We start from the raw sequence: 19,290 nt of genomic DNA on the forward strand, positions 1-19,290 counted from the left end.
GTTGGGTTCGAGTCAACTCATTTAGAGTGGTCAATTCCAAGTTTGACATGAACCGAACCTGAAAATTCATTTTGGCACCCCTATTGACACCCCTATTCGGGGTAAATCTACTAGACCATAGGCACTTCTCATAATCCATAATATTGGTGTTAAGGCTTCTTTGGGTAGGTTTTCTTATTATTATTAAAGCAATTTTTTTAGTATAAAAATTAATTTTTTACATTCAAAAGTTGTTTCAAGAAGCAACAAAAAAATAGTCCCAAACAACGCTTATGAACGCAAAAATAATCAAAAAAATTTATCGCCCCATGCTTATAAATAAGATTGGATTTAGAATTGTGTAAATATCTCAAATCTCATGATGAGGATGCCCTATCCACCTCCCCTCTCTGGATCCCTTGCTCTCTCTCCTCCTTCGGCGTTGCCAAGGAGCTCTTCCTTTACTATCCCATGGATCCTTCGTAACTATGAATTTCCCATTCTTTCAAACTCAGCCCCGAATACTTCGTGACCTAATTTCTCTTCTTTTAACTGAAAATGTCTCCTTTACTCTTGAATTTCTTTCGCAAATGACCTTCCCCTTTCCTCCTTCCCTTCTCATCAGGAGGTTATCTTATTTTCTCAGAAAGAAGTTTATGTTGTTTCAGAATATTAGAACCTTTCATTGGTTGCCTATTTGATTGGGCGTAGGCCTTACTATGAAGTCCTTCTAGCTACTCTTGTCCTTTAGTGTTTATTTTTTCCTACTCAAGTTTTCCACGCCGAAAAATTTGATATGACATGGTCTAGGGGTGTCTGGTTTTTCCTTGGTAAGTTATTTACCCTCCAAAGGTGGAACCCTCATTTTCAGTCCAAATGCGATGATTTCATATTCGTTCCCAAATGGTTGAAAATTCATGATCTCCCCTTTTGTTGTTGATCCTTAGAAGGAATTTTTAGGATTGCAAGTAAAATTGGAAGTCCCCTTCATGTTGATGCTCTCATAACAAATAAATCTTGCCTCACATATGTGCGTGTATGTATTTAGGTCATGAATAAAACATCATATTCGGATGGGATTCCTATTTCTCTATCGGGGAAAATTATGAACCTGAATATTCAATACTAATGGAGGCATTCCCAGTGTGAAAGTTGTCATTCTCTTGCTCAACTTCTTGTCATGTGTCCTTCTAAACCATACACAACTTCTCTTATAGTTCGTCCTCCAAATGGTCGTAGCATGAGTCAAAAACCTAGAGTACATCCTCAATATATTAATCAAAGATCAAACACTACAACTAGCACTATATAGTATTGCTCATATAGTCCCCTGCCCTTCAATCTTCCTCGACTATCTTGCTCTTAAATTAGTTCTTCCTATCTGTGCACAATCAACTGTCTACATCAAAAAGATTGCCCTGTCATAAGATAGCACTGACCTTCATGCCTCTTTCCATAATGAATACAGGCACTGTAGCTTCCAGTAGATGTTATCGATTCCCTCGAATCATTGCATCTATTTTTCTTATTACTAGCATTTCGCTGTCCATACTTATTTCATCTCTAGTCCTCCTACTGACATTGTACATGGAGCTCTAAATGTGGGTACTGTCAAATCAATCTCTATTAATTTGGCTCAATCCACTAACTCATAAAATATTTGAATCCACTAAGGCGCTAATGGATATATCACATCTCCTTGTTCAACCATTGTAGAAACTTATAGAACTTTTCTTTAGCAATGGAGATCAAGTGAGAAGCATACTTAACAAGAGCAGTAAACTCAACCCTAAACCCTAAACTTAATAAAATTATATTCCATAAAATTAATTGATGAATTCAATTAATTACGAATAATTGAATTAATATTTTAGGAATTATAGAAATTTTGTGAAAAATTAGCAACAACATTCTGAAGCGAGATATTTATGAGTACTACACAGATATGGGTATACATAGACAATTCAAATGCTATGCTAATCATCACCTTTTTTTTTTCATATTTTGGTCAAGTAGAGAAGATGCTACAGAGACAAAATTAGTACATTTATATAAAATTTTTTAGAGTATCTGCACTACGTAAAAAATTTATCCATAATAATATATTTTCCCTCAAGAAAAATATACTCTTAACCAGATGGATAAAATATGCTTGAGATGGTCTTAATCTGAACAATAATTTATATATTTATGATGGCCTAAAATGTGATATATCATTATTGTACACAAAAGTTAATAAGATGGGCTATAATCTTGCTGCAAAAATTGGATTCGAGTTTTGAAATTTTGAGAATGCTTGAAAATTTGTTTTAGAACCTTTTAGTGCAAATAGATAAAACAATACAGAAATAGAATTTGAACAAAATATTACAGAAGAAACCAAAAGATTGTGAGAATGATCTAAAATACAATTTATAAAAGTGACTAATCTATTGTCACACTTCCTCTTTCCAAAGTCAAGCCATCGAATGGAAGTCTCTCTCCATTAGTATCAGATCCTTAATGAAGAAACCAACCATCTTTACAGTCCATTTCACAACCATAAGAACAAGTGCTCATACATCTTCTTTTACTCAAAAGCTCCATCATTCTTACTCCTTCCTGTGCATGCAACTTGGTTTTCCCAAAGCCAAGCCATCGAAGGCCCTGAAAGTAGGGATGGGAAAAAAGCTCAATTGAATCACTTGACAATCGACTGCATCCATAAATATCAAGTCTTTTGATTGATCTTCTTCTGCCTTCTATATCTGGCATCAAGCCAAGAGCTCTGATAGATGCATCAGTAACAAAGAAACAGCTCCTGATGCAGAGATTTGTAATTTCCCTGCACATCTTCACAATCCGAGCTACTGTTTCATCTGATACACCAGGCAAGTAACCCAAGTCAAGCTTCGACAGAGTTTCAGTGATAACACTACCCTTTTTAAAAAGCTTTTTGAAGCCTCGGTCGCCAACCCTTCTGCAGCCGCGAAGACACAAAGTAACAATTGGAGATCGACCGAGGCCGAGGGCTGACAAACCACTATCAGTAATATCAGCTCCACTGAGATCAAGGGAAGTGAGCTTACGAAGAATTGAAATTGAATTCAACCCACGATCAGCAATGCTTTTGCAACCCCCAAGGTCCAGCAACTCCAAGTTCTTGCACAATGATAAAGATTCTGCAGTTTCGCTGGTTAGAAGATGGCAGGATATCAACACTACCTCAACAAGAGAGCCTGATAAAAAGGAAAGATCATGAAAAGCCAAATCCGACAATAAATAGCCGTTGATGACTTCAAACCTTTTCAGGTTTTTGAAGGACTGTAGAATGGATATATAACCAGCATCTGTCACTTTGGAGAATCCTTCCAGCCTTATTGATTCAAGTCCTCTCAATCCCTCGGTCAGGACTAGAATACCAATATCAGTTACTCTCCCGAAAACATTTGGTCGGCTCCTTGAGAGAGAGAGACGTCTCAGATTTTTTCTGGAGCTTAGTAACTGAAGCCCAGCATTTGAAAAGTCATTATACGGTGATAGTTTTTCTAATGGATTGTCTTCCAGACACAGAACAGTCAAATAATGCAGATAATTTGTGATGGCTGCAACAAGTTCATCAGTAATAACATCCAGAACAAGAGTCAGTGACTGCAGCATAAGACAAGAAGGCTGAACATCGATTGATAAAGGGAGATTTTCAACAAAACCAAGTTGGTTCATCAAAATGAGCGTTGTAGCTTCCCAGTTAGTGACAGGTTGTAATAGCAAAGCTTTGAGAGTTTTTGGAAGAAGAAGCTGGATGGTGTCAGATCGACCATGGAGATTATATGGGGTATAGAACTTTATACTTAGAGACTGAACACAGTAACATAAGCAAACAAATTAATAAATCATAATTTCATAGAAGCAGTTCTAATGAATTTTCTGAAATTTACCTCTAAGTGCGGGCATCCCTTGAACATATTTTCCAAGGACTTGTTGCAGTTACGAACAAAGACAGATTCATCACCATATACCAATTCCAAACTTAGTGTTCTGAAATGAAGCAGACGATAATATATCTGAATCCATCCGTACGCGCACAGTAGATGCAAGAAAATTGAATGGATGATTGCATTAAGCTAAACAATCTTCACAATCATCAAAAGCCTAATCATGGTCGGCGGTCAGGGAGTAGGCATGTGATGTACCGAACAAAGAATACATTGAAATTTATAGCAAGTGAATATTGGACCGGATTCACTAGAACATCAAGGATCAAGGGATCAAGAACATCTTTATTAAAGGAAATTCATAGCAAGGTGGGATCTTAAGTTAGGTTTTTAAGTGTAAAATTTCTATTCAAGTCACAAGAGGCTATGGTTGGCGAAGGTTCTTGAATTGTTTTAAATTCTAGTTCAAGTCTCTCGTAGTACTTGTCATGTTAGTCAGAAATCAAGTATATTAGATCTAGACTTACAAGTTGTATAGATGAAGGCTGATAAAGCCAAAGGTAATGAAAAGGAAACTAAGTAGAATAAGCATTAAACAGTACTATATATTCATTAAAAGCAACTACACGTGTATATATATCAGTAAAATAGTCCTAAAGAAAGATGGCTTGGACGGTGTAGATGAGCTCAGCCAAAAGGTGAGATTGAAGGACAGAGAGCGCAGAGAATTTTAATCATGAGTGTGAAATGCTCATCCTCTGCAATGCCCTTTTCCTCAAAACACTTCAGCTCTCCTTCCTATTAGTCAACGTCTTCTTCATCACCATCCTACTATGCTCACATCGCCAAGCAGGTCTAGGTGCCAACCACTGCACAGTTGCCGCTGCCGTCCAGGAAGCCGAACCCCTTTATCACTGTTCTTCTTCCTTCCGTTCAGCTGACCAAGCCATTTGTGTGGCTCTCTTCACTTTATGGCGGGCCAGTGGGGGCACATGCCCCCAGTGCCCCCACCGTGGCTCCGCCCCTGCTTACAACATGAATTTGGGAAGTGCTTTGTTAATATATGGATATAAAATGGTATCAGAACCGTCCGGCCTAAGAAATCATCATAGCAAACTTGGAAAGAGAAATGCATCAATTGCATCTTGCAGTATGTGAGAGGTGGGAACGTGAGGTGCATGCTCTCAACTCTGATGACAAGAAAGAAAAAGTGGGAGATAGAGAACCCTTCTATCAAGTGTTCCAAGAATCATTAAAAAAAAAAGGAATCTTACATAAGATTTCCAAGAAAATGGTATCAAGATCACAGGGGAAGCAATATATTTCAAATTTTGAAGGCAGGTTAAATCTAGATTATTTTATTGATCGATTACAAGTGTTCTAGTGTATCTTTGATTATAAGGAAGCAATAATTGGTAGGTGAGTTAAGTTTTACACTAAATTAAAAAAGAATGCTTCCATTTAGTGGTGTAATTGCAACAATATTATAAATTTTTTTTTTAATGTTGACAAGCTAGTCTCAAGGGTGCAGAAACAACCATATAACAATTGCTTTCCACCGAGATGAGTGCAAGAACCATAGGTTACCATACAAAACTGACAATGAAGCTTGTGAAGGGATGAATTGTTTCCCACCCCAAAATGTTCCGTTTGACAATCTCACACAACTAAGAACAACAAAAGCAAGTACCATCACTAATAAGAGCCAACTTATCAAATGTTTTGGGCTCAATCATATTGCATCAAATTGTCTCAACTTTTAAGTTATTTAGCTAGTAGAAGAATCACCGCAAGAAAATAAAGACCAAGTTGTGGGCTCCGAAAATCGCGCCCAGCCTCTCTGCGACCCCTTTTTTTTTTTATTTCAGTCGAGGAGAGTTTTAACGAGTTTATGTTTCGGGGTAAATTTTTATAAGGCAGATTGGGTTTTACGATAACGAGAGAGAACTTTCGATTAAGGCTAGATGTTGAACAAATACTTAGTATCCAACGTATAGTAGCAACATAATTTGATATTGAAAATTAATTTTATCATTGATCACTTAAAGTGGTTTGGGGGTGGGGGGAATGATGATGAACCCAATCAAGATATCATGGTTTCATCGTCCCGGGTCATCATGATCCCTAGTCTACTTAATCAAAGGACGTAGTCGATCCGACCTGACCGAATGATCTTTGTCAACAGTCATGGATTGATTTATACAATTGTACCATATAGACTTGGGATAAATGTTTGTCTAAGAAGACATATTTAAGTCCATCTTAGCTAACAAAGGAATTTGCAACCTATCGATTATACCTTACTGCTTCATTACTCAAGGATTTAAAGCCGTTGGAAACATATAGCCTCTGGTCCTAACCGTAATTTAGTGATACCATTTGGCGGCAAAATCACCCGATCATAACCATTTACATGTGGTGTCATTTGACGGTAAAATGCTGGCTATAGGACACATGCCACATCTTAAATGGCAAGAGATGATTTAAGAATGAATCCTAGTGATATTCTCGACTAAACATCTTCTAATGATGATATTACTATTATCTCTCCAATAAAATCATTCCCCAATCTATCCTACATACCTACTTTCATCATGTAACAAACTTAGTATTATCATTTTTGCAACCCATAACTTTGATATGGATAACTTTTTGTTATATATAAGTCTCCATAACAATATATTAAGTCGTGATACTCCAAATGAACTTACTATGTATACTCATTCGCATATATATATATATATATATATATATATATTCTAGTAATATTGATTGATAATTATTTATATCATACCTAATAATATTGAACATTATACACTGAATCTTTGTTCTTATAATTCTAAACCCTTTTCAAGAATCATCATCGTCATCATCCATCTTTTTTGAGATTTTCTTTATAAATCCACTGTCTATATTAATCCTTGTAGAATGTCACAAGCAAGACTAATTCTAATTTAAACTAACTTTTTTACCATTTCCAACCACATAACCTCTAGTCTACTGCTTTCTCCTTGAGATTCCATAAATTAATTCTACCAACCCACGCTATTAATGCATCTTACTCTCCATTACTCAAGCTCACACCACAAAGCCCTTGCTCGTTATTTTTTTTTTCTAGAACAATACTCAAAATCATAGAACATAACCCAACCATACTGCCATTTATAAAATTTACCTTCTACATAATATTTTTATATCACATGAAATCTTAGAAAATTTTTCATTTTAACCACTCAATTTAATTCAATAAAATTATCCTAATTTACATTATCATTCTTTTGTGAAATCTAGCACACTTGGTAGCAATGTACCTTGGTATTCACTAATATATTTTCCATATTTGTATCAAATTGACTTGTAGGAATATAAGATGTAACACTTAATTAGTGCTTTCATGTTTTTTTTTTTTTTTCATCCAAAAAGGATTCCTCCATTACCATATAAGCCATGATCATTCAAAAAGAGATAACGTATCGTACATAAACAGAGCCTTTTGCATGTAGTCCATTTTTTGAAGAAAACCTTCTTTTTTTTTTTTAATGCCAGCTAAGCTAAAGAATTCTTCAAACACGTACCAGATATTCTTTATAGTTTTCTTCAAAAATCTACCTACTTTGGAGCAATTCAAAGGCATGTAAGAAATTGGGTCAACATCCTTAACAGTTAGGATAACGCTATTGAATATGAAAATGAGAAAAAAGTAAATGTAAAATTTTATCAACATCTAGCATTACAAAATAAGAGCTTGATCTTATGACTTGCTTATCTTTAGTTTTCCTTCAAAGATTTTCTTTTTAGGAACTGGCAACCTCTTGAAAAATAGTAAAATCACCAATAACTAGAGCAATCAAGAGACCATATTTACTAGTTGGATTTGCCATTGGTCGTGTCTTTAATCAGTACTATGGCCCTCACAAGATGTAACTTGAAAAGAAAAATCAAGTCATATTCCGAATTTGTAGGGCTTTCCACATTTATAAGAATTCATCCAAGCTTGCTAACAGTAACTTGGGCACGCCTTGCTGAAATGCTTTCCAAATTTTGTTAAATTCAAACCTCTATCATACTATTCTACTTTTAGCTACAGGAGCATGATGGATAAGCATTTACTTTCATCACTTTCCCAAACTGTAAATGGAGCTTTTAAGCCCAGCTTTAAGAGAATGATCTGTTGGGAAATTACTTGTTCAAGATCAAGTTAGTTGAACATGGTCCAATCAAAATGATTTTTCTAGTTACATTATACATTTAATTAATGTGTATTTAACTAAGATACCCTAAATTGAGCTTAGTATGAAATGAGAGTTAAGATGGAAGTACGATAAAATTATGATAAACAATTATGATAGACAAATGGAGAAATTGGAGCAACATCTACTGAAGATAAGCCAGTGAAAAATATAATTAGGTGATTTGTACATGTACATTGAAGGGTAAAAAATGCAATAATAAAATAGAAAAAAACTAATGTCAAAGTATTAGGAAACAAAGAGGTAGATTGAAGATAACATGAATAAAATAGTGCAGAGTATTTCCTCAAAATATGTTCAACACCTCATGCAATGCTCAACAAAAATGAACAAAAATAAATGAAAAATGATGATTCTTAAAGCAAACTCCAAAAAGTTTTTTATATAAGATTATGATAATAAATAAAATACACTATAATTTAACACATTAAAGCATCGCAACACAGTCAGTTTTCTAAACCTTTCCAGATGATCATGAAGAATAAAAATTGTCATCATTGTTTCTTCAACATCAACAACATCAAGCCTTTATGACATTATGTGAGGTCGGCTACATGAATCATTTTTCTCCATTGTGTCATCATTGTTTCTTCAATCACCAAAAATATGACTAATCACAAGTATATGAAATATGACTAATCACAAGTATATGTTCCTGTGTCTAATATAAGATGAAGGATCGCCTTGCTATAAAACCATGAATAAGTGCAACGAGCAATCAAGCATATCTAACAGAACAGAAATCCAAAAAAACAAGCTTTGAACCCATTTTTGAAAGCACTTCCTATAGTAGCCTTTGAAAATAAATAATTTGCTAGCAATGATTGCATAATAGGGATATTATATGATAAAATGTCTTGCCGCACATGTCTCTCACTTAAACTCAGATCTCCTGATATGGAGTAGAAAAATGTCGAAAGTTCAACAAAGGATCAATATAAAGTTGTCAACTTTGAAGTGATAGTGTCTCCATACCTCAAATTTAAGCAACTTTGACCAATTTGACGAAATATAGAAGAGATGAAGTGAAAGCCCTTCAGTAACACAAGTTCTTCTAGGTGTTGTTTTGTAAAAATGCTGACTGAAGAATAATCAAGCTGGTGACAATTTAGAGTTAGGCTTCGGAGACCATAACTATTACTCAAAACTCTGTTTAGAATCTGTGTCGTAGGAGTAAACCCCTGAAATATCCGTGGTTAAACTCAATATTAAAAAATAAGCAAGGTCTAATAAGGTGCCTCAGAATGAAACATGCTTTCATGCTCAGATAAAATATGAATTTAAAATAATCTGCATGCAGATAAAAAGAGCAAAGTACATTAACAGTGATACACCCAACTACATACATTAAGTTGCAAAATTGTATGCTTGATGTAGAAATTTAAAATTAAACTTCTTTTCACCAAAAAAAAAAAGAGCAAATGAACATGATACTTCTTATAGCACTCAACATGTGAATAATTCAAAATAATGAAATATATCATAGCAGCATGGCATTTAATACATTGTTACCCGAGTTCTATACGCTATCAACTTTTATACATCTCAATAATGGATGAAAAGATAATTTCAACACCCAAAACCCCTACCATGCTAAGATTATTTATGTAATAAAGATGTAATCGAATGCTACAATATTTAGAGGATCATTTATAAAAGACCTATATGAAAAATCTTTGGTTTAATATTTGGAATGTGCTTTAGATTACTTACCAAAAATTTACATACTTTTATAATTCTATCACATGTTAATCCTCTTATAAATAAAGAAAGCAATGTAAGGGTTCTGCGGTATTATGAAAATTGAAGCAAATTGCAAGTTTTCTCAGTGATTTGACTCCCCAAACCCTTTTTCTTGTGCCCTAATTATATCAAGTGGTATCAGAACCTAACTTCTTATTGATTTCACAATAACACCAATGCACTTCTCCTCCATCTCCCGCACACTGGATGCTCTACAACTAGACCTCACATTACAAGAGCCCCTACCTTACTCACCCAACCCCAACTCCACATTAACCTCTTCATGACCCTCACCGTCATGGAACCATATATCTACAGCTTTCATCAACACATGAACTGCCACCGTGCATCCAACCAATCACGATCCCTCCATTCATGTGACCTCCATAACCTCCCCGCCTTTGCCATATCTTGTGCTTCCCCATTCACAACTTCACCTCGCTGCTTCCCGACATGGATCTCCTTGTTCTGTAATGAGGGAAGCCATGAAGAATATGATATCCCTTTGAAGTTTTTGAGCTTGTGCTTTGTTTCCTGTTTTTGGTGTTCCTTTGAGCAGATGGATCCCTCTTCCACCGATCCACTACATCACGTGCCCTAATCAGCATCAACTAAGCAGCTGTTCAAGCTCAGTTTTCCATACTAGCAAGGCAAAGTAAAATGTGTACATTACTTCAAAAAAAAAAAAAAACATAAAAATCTTAAAGTCGCGGGTCAAATGAACGAACCTTCCAGCGCCAAAAAAACACCAGTATAGCATGCCCAAAAAATACAAGGGCAATTTTTCATTTAATTCCAGAATGCGCTCAAAGCACACCCATCTGAAGAATCATACGTGCTCCAAAGAAGCATAAATGCTCCAAGAAAACATAGATATGGTACAACTGCCCGAATAACTCAAAAGCAAGATATCTCGGAGGAAATTCGAAAACTTAGACAATAGTTCTTCAAAAAAAGTAAGAAAGGATGACTTAAAACGTCAAAAAACATAAAATTTCATCAACCATAACAATCGGAATCTTTCACCTCATCCCTCACACAGTCACACGAATACTGAAGATGAAAAGGAGAGATGTCGCTTACGGAGAGGTCAAGAGTGGAGAGAGATGAGAGGACTTGAGAAACCGATGAGCGAAGGGCTCTACAAACAGGGGCAGCCGAACAGAGAGATTCCACGTCGAGCATCGAAAGAATATCAAGCAATAGAGCGTGCGGCAGCCTCTCAACCAGATCGCCACCACCGACCTGCGCCATCATCAATCGTTATCTGCTCGCTGAGGCTTCGTTTGCGAGTCGCAGGTCCGTCCGGACTTAGAAATTAAAAAAATAATAATAGTAATTCCTGACCCGATGATCCGGTTCAGTTTCGAGAGAAATTATTGATGGGGGAGTTGGATGCAGAGTTATGTTCTAACTGTGAGTATAATTTAAACACAATTATATATTCAGATTTTGCACAGAATAATGTATTCAGATTCTGTGATAACTTAAAAAAAAAAAGTTTGTCGTTGTTCTATCCATTCACTTTGTCCCTTCGTTCACTTTTAAATTGTGGCATATAAAAAATGTTAGGGTTTGAAATTTGAAAAGTCTCTCTTCTCCATCAGTCTCTTTTCAGCTTTGAATAATGATTGGTCTGTCATTTTTTTCAAAGATTGTCCATCTTTGAAGGATATGTCTAGAGCTCTGCCTCCTTTCCCATCATTCCAGCGAGATCAGTTAAAGTTAGTGCGATTTTGCTCTGCTAGGATTTTCTCCTCTCGTGCTTTTTTTCTCTCCGCCGCCCTGAGGAGGACGCCTCGTCGAGATGTCCTCCTCCGCCGTCTTCCCTCCTTTGGCTTCCTCTACCACCTCTTTGGCACCCTCTGCCAAAGACCTTTTACACTGGAAGCTTCTTTTTTCTTCTCAATCCCCTGTCTCCCACGATTTCTCGAGCTCTTTAGCTCATCACCCGACAAAAAATTTTACGGCTCATTTCACTAAATCTCAGTTTGATGCTGGAGCTCCGGAGTGGTCGCTCTCTCTTGTCGGATATTCGATTGGCAGAAGACCCTTCTACAAAGCCCTTTTGTCTGTGATCAAGCGGACTTGGAAACTAAAAGGGGAGCTTTCTCTTTTAACGCTTGATGATGGGTTCTTTCTATTGAAGTTTTCTTCACCGGAAGATTATGATATGGCTTGGTCGGGTGGATCATGGTTCTTCTTTGGGAAGCCATTCATTCTACAAAAATGGTCGCCGGACTTCATTCCTATGCGTGAAGATTTTGCTACCATTCCTCTTTGGATAAAAATAAAAAATTTACCACTCTCTTGTTGGACCCCGGAAGGGATATCAAAAATTGCGAGCTGTGTTGGAATACCTTTGGCGGTGGATGCTCTCACGGCGGCCAAAACGCGCCTCACTTTTGCCCGGGTTTGTGTGCAGGTTTCGTTCTCTAACCCTCTACCTGACGAAATTTTCATTTCTGTTGATGGTAAGATCATGCCACTCTCTGTATGACTGGAAGCCATCCCCTTGCTCTTTTTGTGGTTCTATTTATCATAGCCCAGAACAATGCTCCAAGAACCCCAACCCTCAGCCACCTTCGACCCAAACCCAGCGTGCTCGGGGCCGTAGCTCAAGCAGAAATCCGAAAAAATCCCAGCCTCCACCTACAGCCATTCTTAAAAAACCTCCAATTCCACCATCTACTACTTCTCCTGACCCTCCTGTGCTTTCTACCAATGCCTCCTGTTCTTCTCTGCATATCCCAAACCTTAATTCTCCCCCGGGTGACTTGGGGCTTGTGGATATCCCCCCTCCTTCCATTGGTCAATCCCAGCCGGTTTTGCCACCTCCTGTCCTCCTCCCCATTAACAATAAATTCGACCTCCTTTCCGCTCATGCGGACGAATCTCTTGAACCTGAGACGGATCTTCCCAATTCTCCCTCACAAAACAAAATCACCACCAATTCTCCCTTACAGACCAACACCACCACTCCTCCTCAACCTACCTCCTCTTCACCTAATCCCACTATTTTGTTGGCTGACCAATCTTCACAGATACCTCAAAAGGCTTCCTCTGTCCTTCCTTCTGAAAATAGTCCTACTACCTCCAATTCCTGTTTTAGTACTAGTTCTGTCAAAGATATCCCGAGCACAAAGAATACCAGAAGCAAGAATGCCAAAAAAGCTGGCAACTCCAAATCAAAGCATAAATGACTTATCCTCGCATGGATTCATGGAATATTAGGGGGTTTAACTGTCCCTCTAAAGTTTTGTCGTGCAAGTCTTTGGTTTCTAAATTCAATTTAGATATGGTGTTTATTTTGGAAGCGAAAGTTTCCTCTACTTCTGTCTCTGATAATTGGTTTAACTCCTCTCACTCTGTCTTCCCGGTTGAAGGTTCCTATAACAATTTTTCTTATTCCACTCCTGATCGCATTTGGATTAAGTGGAATGCTCAAAAAGTCACTTTTACTCCTATTTTTACCTCTAGCCAGGTAATTCATGGAGTTGTTAATGATGGTTTTCAAAATGTCTGTTGTATCTCCATTATTTATGCCTCAAATTATGTTGAAGAAAGGCAAAAACTTTGGAAGGATGTCTCGAACTTGGTTAATCTTTCCCCTCTGCCCTGGGCTATCTTAGGAGATTTTAATTGTTGCCGTCTCTCTTCTGATAAAGCTGGGGGTCATCCTTTGTCTAACAGTAAGCTTGGAGAACTTAACACCTTCGTATTTAATGTTGCTATGTCAGATTTGGCTTCGGTTGGGCATTACTACACTTGGCATAATCAGAGGATTGATAATCCTATTCATATTAAGTTGGACAGGGTGTTTGTGAATGACAATTGATTGTCTTCTTTTCCGAACTCTTACTATATAGTTAGTGATCCAGATATTTCTGATCATTGCCCTATCATTCTTAATCTGGACTCTATCACTAACAATAGTAAGCGCTTCATGTTTAAGAACTACTGGAGCAAATTACCTGCGTTTTGGAATGAGGTTCTTAAGGTTTTTTCCCTCCCGACCTCTGGCAGTCCTATTTGTGATCATAACCATAAACTTAGGGAGCTTAAATCCATTCTTAAGCAAAGAAATTGGAATTGCCCTATCATTCTTAATCCAAAGGTTTTCCTCCTATCTTTATTTCTTGGATTAAAGCTTGCATCTCTGATATTCATTTCTCGGTTTCTATTAATGGATCTCTTCAAGGATTTTTCAGCTCCACTTCAGGTCTTCGCCAGGGATGTCCTTTATCACCTTATCTCTTCACTATTGTCATGGATGGTTTATCTGAATGTTTTGAAGAAGCTAACAACCTGAAATTTTTCTCTGGCATCCCTTGGGGTAATTTTGCTGCTACTCATCTCTTATATGCTGATGACTTACTTGTCTTCTCCAAAGCTTCTCTGGATGAGGCCTCTTGTCTGAAAGAAATTCTTGGGAGATTTGCGGCTTCTTCTGGTCTCAATATTAACCCTGCCAAAAGCTCAATACTCTTTTCCAAGAATTGTCAGTTGGGTGAGGCGATATCTGATCTCCTTAACATTCCTCAAACTGACAGACTATTAAAATACCTGGGGTTCCCTATATTTTTTAAACAGCTGTCCCACACTGATTATCAGCCTCTCATTATGAAGGTTACTAAGGCTTTGGAGGGTTGGAAAGTCAAACTGTTATCTTTTGGGGGAAGAATCCAATTCCTGAGATTTACTATCTTCAACACTATCGCATATTGGATTAGGGGCTCTATTCTTCCAAAGTTTTGTCTGAAAATCTTAAACAAACTTTGCTCTAGGTTCTTATACGGTAGAGACATTGCTGCCAGGAAACTTCATCTTATTGCCTGGAAGGATACTTGTCTTCCTAAGGCCAATGGTGGGCTGGGATTACCTTCTCTTGATTCATTAGCTTTTAATTTCAGTTGTTCCATGATCATGAGATTCTTAAATGATAAAGGGTTATTGTTTTCTTGCTGGAGAAATTTATATGTCTCTCTTTGGTTTCCTATTCCAAAAAGATGTTCCCCTTACTGGAAACATATGAGCCATATTGCCCTCCATATTAAACACTGCTTACAGCTCCAAATTCAGCCGAGCTATTTTTTTTCCTTAATCTGGGATCCTTGGTGCTTTGGTAAGTCTCTTATGGATTTAAGAGACACGAATTCTGATTATAGTTGGCTGGAGGCTTTTAAATATACTGCATTATCTACTATCATATGTAACGGGCAATGGACTGTTCCGGATGGTTGGCCTCTTAATATTAAAAATTTGATACTTTCTGTGCCCATTTTGGTTACGGAAACCTCCTGTCTTTGGCACAACTCTGCTAAAGTATCAAATAAACATTTTACTAAAGAATTCTTTAGGCAGCATCCGGTGGTGAGTTGGCACCGTTTCATTTGGCACAAGCATTCTTCGATAAGATTCTCATCTTTTGGTTGGCTTGCTATGAAAAATGGGTTAAAAACCTCTGATAACCTCATATGTCGTGGTCTTCAGATTAACCCACGCTGCATTTTTTTTCATGACTGTAGAGATACTATCACTCATCTTTTCTTTGAGTGTGATTTCTCTTTTGGTATTTTGAACCTGCTCATCCCTCAGTCTCAAACTCTTTTACTAAGGCCCAACCTTTATCAGATATTTGATTTTATTGAAGATATTGCTGAGACTAATGATATGTTGTACTTCTATTGTCTGCTGATTAACGCCTCCATTTATTACTTATGGAGAGCTCGCAATGATAGAACTTTTGGCAACATCCTGGAATGTCAAACTACGGTGGCTATTAAAATTAAAAAGGCTCTGTTTCTGAAGCTGGAGAATTGGAAAAATGGCTGTAATCTCAAACACCTATTGGCTTGACTTCTTTGAGGTTATTTACTTTGTTTTGGGAACATCTGTTGACCTCGATTTTGCCCAGACCCTTGGTCAAAGGGTTGACTTGGTCAAATAGACCAAGCCAGACCCCAAGACCCTCTCCAATGGGTTCAGTGAGTCGAGTCGAGTCTGTTGAGCCCGGGCTTGGACCCTGGGTCAACCCGGTTGACCAAGTCAACCTAGGTTGACCACATAGCCCATTAAGAGCCCAAATCACTTTTAATCAAATTCAATCTCTTACATGGCTTAATCCAATGACTCCCTTAGCTTTCTTGACTGATTTGACCAAGTCAATCATTGACTTGGTCAAGCTCCATTTCCTCTACTACGCCGATTCGTTCAACTTCTGATTTGGTCGGGAGTTTGCTGGATGGCTGGATTGCTGAAAAAAAATTTTGGAACGTCCGGGATCAGTTATATTCCTGGCTGGTAGTTATAATTGACGATTTTTGCAGGACGATGATGACCGCTGCAGCAAAACCCCTTGGAGGGCCATTTATGGCAACCAGGGGTTATTCATTGATTGCCTGATTGACCCGTGAGATTAGCTGCAGTTTTTTCCTGAGTCCTGAGTTTTTTTTGTATACCACATTTTCTTTCTCTATTGGTTGATATGGGTGGTATAGGTTTTCTCTTACTTGTAATTTTTTTCTTTTATCCCCCCTTTTTTAATTTTGGGGTTGGATTTTCTTACTTGTAACCTTTTTATTTTAATAGATGGGCTTATGCCCCAAATTCTCTCAAAAAAAAAAAAAAAAAAAAAAAAAAAAAAAAAAGAAGGATATGTCTAGCATCGCTCTCTTCATACTCTTTAGGCGCCATCCAGTAGTAAGATTCAGAAGGCAGATCAACTTTAAAGTCAGAGTAAGTTTGATCAATGTGTTGTTATTGTACTTTTGAGTATTACTATATTTGGAATGAAAAATGAGTTTTTAAGTTAGTTAAAGATGATTTTAGAGTTTTTTTGTTGTTGAATACATTGTATCTATGTATCTATATATATATATATTCAATATTTATTTATATATCAATTTAAGTATATCAGCTTAAGCTATGTAAATTATACTAATATATATTTATTAAAATAAATATATTTAGTTATATCTATTAGAGCATATAAATAAATAAATCATGTATTATTATTGTGATTGTGGATATGAGGTGGCATTAGATAATAGGTTATCTTGCATAGAGGCCACTCACTCTACCTATATATACATATGTCCTCTATGTATTTGCCAATGTATAGTAATCTAAATAGATTTCTTTTCTTCTTCTCTATCTTGCATCCAAAAAGTTGTTTTCTATATCTCTACATGGTATCAAAAGCGGTGTAATCGATCCTATTCCATGACAAATTTGATCATCTCATTTAGATGAACACCAAATCAGCAAACAACCTCACATAGTATTTATTCCTACTCAAACCTTTACTTCTACTTCCTCTTCATCTCATCAGGTTACTCAAATTGCGTCATCTCAACTACCATCTCAACCTGTTATACCTTCCTATCGAATGGTAACTAGATAGAAAACATGTTCGCTCAAACCTAGAATTAGATTAAACATTTTTCATCATCAAAATTCTTACAATTGCATTCTCGATCCTACATCATATACGGAAGCTGTTAAACAATTTGAATGGCGTCAAGCTATGACTATTAAATTTTTTTATCTCCAAAAGCAAGGGACATGGAGCCTAGTCAAGCCACGTTCTAACTCATCCGTTCTAGGTGGACATATCGTACCAAATTTCATGCAGATTGTTCAATGGCAACATTTTTCTGAAAAACATTCTTTTGGATTCTAATAAAACCGGAATTTCTATATATTAATTTTGTATTTTAAAATTTAACTGCTTAATATAATTATTTTTATTAATAAAATATTTAACCTATAACGCTATAGAACATTAAGTAGCATAATAATATTCATTATGTTCTTTTAACTGAGGCTTTGTTTGAAATGACTTTTTTATTGCTTTTTAAAATAGTTATTTAATAAAAAATTCAATTTTTTTAATAGAAAGTTGATTTAAAAATCAATAAAAAAGCCGTCTCATATGAAGTCTAAATTAAAAGAGTAATCCACACCTTTTAAAAATCTAGCCTTATGTTTGAACATAAAAGTTTGTTCTTACACTCTCATTTAAGTTGTGGCCTGTTAATTTAAATGTATTACTATGAGTTTGAGGTAATGCATGTAAGCATGTCATAGATAAATTTCTTGTTGTTCTTGATAAATTAATTACTTATTGATATGTCATTCAAATATCCATTCGGTCAAACATGGATCTTAATATAGTTAAAATTAATAATAAAAAAATGGATCTTAATACAATTTTTGAATTGAAAATTTTCATAATTAAATTCAAAATCATATATATTATCTCTAACTTTAGCAAATTTCTTGCTGAATTGACCATCTCGAAAAGATGAACCCATCAATACTAGAGTTGATATGATCCTACTCCAAATAAGCTCAAATCAAACACTCAAAGCATGGTAAAAAAAAATTGTAAAATTAATTAAATGAGCAAATGATCATTGAATCTTGCATGTTTATGATCGAATTGAACATCTTAAAGAGAGAAATTCAATTAACCAAAGATTACTCAACTTTATGGTTGTTAAGACACTTAAATGTTGAATTAATGACTCGTGATCAAGGGAATCAATACGGACCATTTAATGAAGTGTTTTGAGAATTTATCAGATTTATCAAAATGTCACTCTAAAAAAACAGCTATAAATTTACATGTAATCACTACATGAAGAGAGCTTGGTTGAACATTAAAGAGAGCTTGGTTATAATCGCCACAGTTCTGAAACTCAGATGTATTAATGTTGAAATGTGAAAGTTAAAACCATTGCGAAAAGCAGCACTCGCTAAAACTATCATGTTGATTCCTAAAACATTGTGAAATGTCATTGCAACACATTGTAATCACAACAGTCATCTAACAATTTTGAAACCGCTGCTGCATATTTTGTGGCAGTTAAAATTGTCGGGAAAGAACTTATTTTAGTGATACGATAGCCTTATTTTTTGGCAGTTATATATATAAAGTGTAAAGATGCGAATATTTAGAAAAATACTTTAGCTCTCACCTGACTCCTCATACTCACCCCCTCGCTTAAGTTTCTAGCTCTAACACACAATAACCAACTTTTAAGGCGGATGACATCAATAGATAAATTTAGATCCAACCATGTCTATTATTTATATAAAAAATAAAGAAAATCCCCCGCTTTTAATTAGGCTAAAGTTCGAAATTCAGAGCTTGCAGTTCCCTAAGAAGTCCCTAAAACAGTAATGAAGTGTGAAAAAACAAACAAGTGCATTAAACTAATCAATATGGCTTAAATGTCCGGTAGTTTCTTTTTCTCCAGCTTCACATTATCAAATGATAGTCTCGTAAAGAAAAGTCATCAACATACTCAGCAATAGTGCTTCTCTGGCCTTTGAACGGTATGAAAAAGGCCTCTGGATAATGAAAAGGTAGGCCACCGGCTAGCCACAATATATGA

At 36.2% G+C, this 19,290-nt stretch overlaps 1 protein-coding gene across 1 annotated transcript; it reads right to left on the bottom strand.

The window, feature by feature from the left end:
• Nucleotides 1-2,282: 2,282 nt before the first annotated feature.
• Nucleotides 2,283-11,276, bottom strand: LOC110099043 (F-box protein At-B). The gene is made up of 4 exons (XM_020826058.2): nt 10,970-11,276; nt 9,119-9,324; nt 3,897-3,996; nt 2,283-3,816 (listed from the first exon to the last, which is right to left on the bottom strand). The coding sequence occupies exons 1-4, from the start codon at nt 11,141-11,143 to the stop codon at nt 2,479-2,481; spliced, it is 1,818 nt and encodes a 605-aa protein (XP_020681717.1). The 5' UTR covers nt 11,144-11,276; the 3' UTR covers nt 2,283-2,478.
• Between the last annotated feature and the right edge of the window lie 8,014 nt (nt 11,277-19,290).

Source organism: Dendrobium catenatum, unplaced genomic scaffold (genome assembly GCF_001605985.2).
Source record: "Dendrobium catenatum unplaced genomic scaffold, ASM160598v2 fragScaff_scaffold_1632, whole genome shotgun sequence".
NCBI lineage: Eukaryota > Viridiplantae > Streptophyta > Magnoliopsida > Asparagales > Orchidaceae > Dendrobium > Dendrobium catenatum.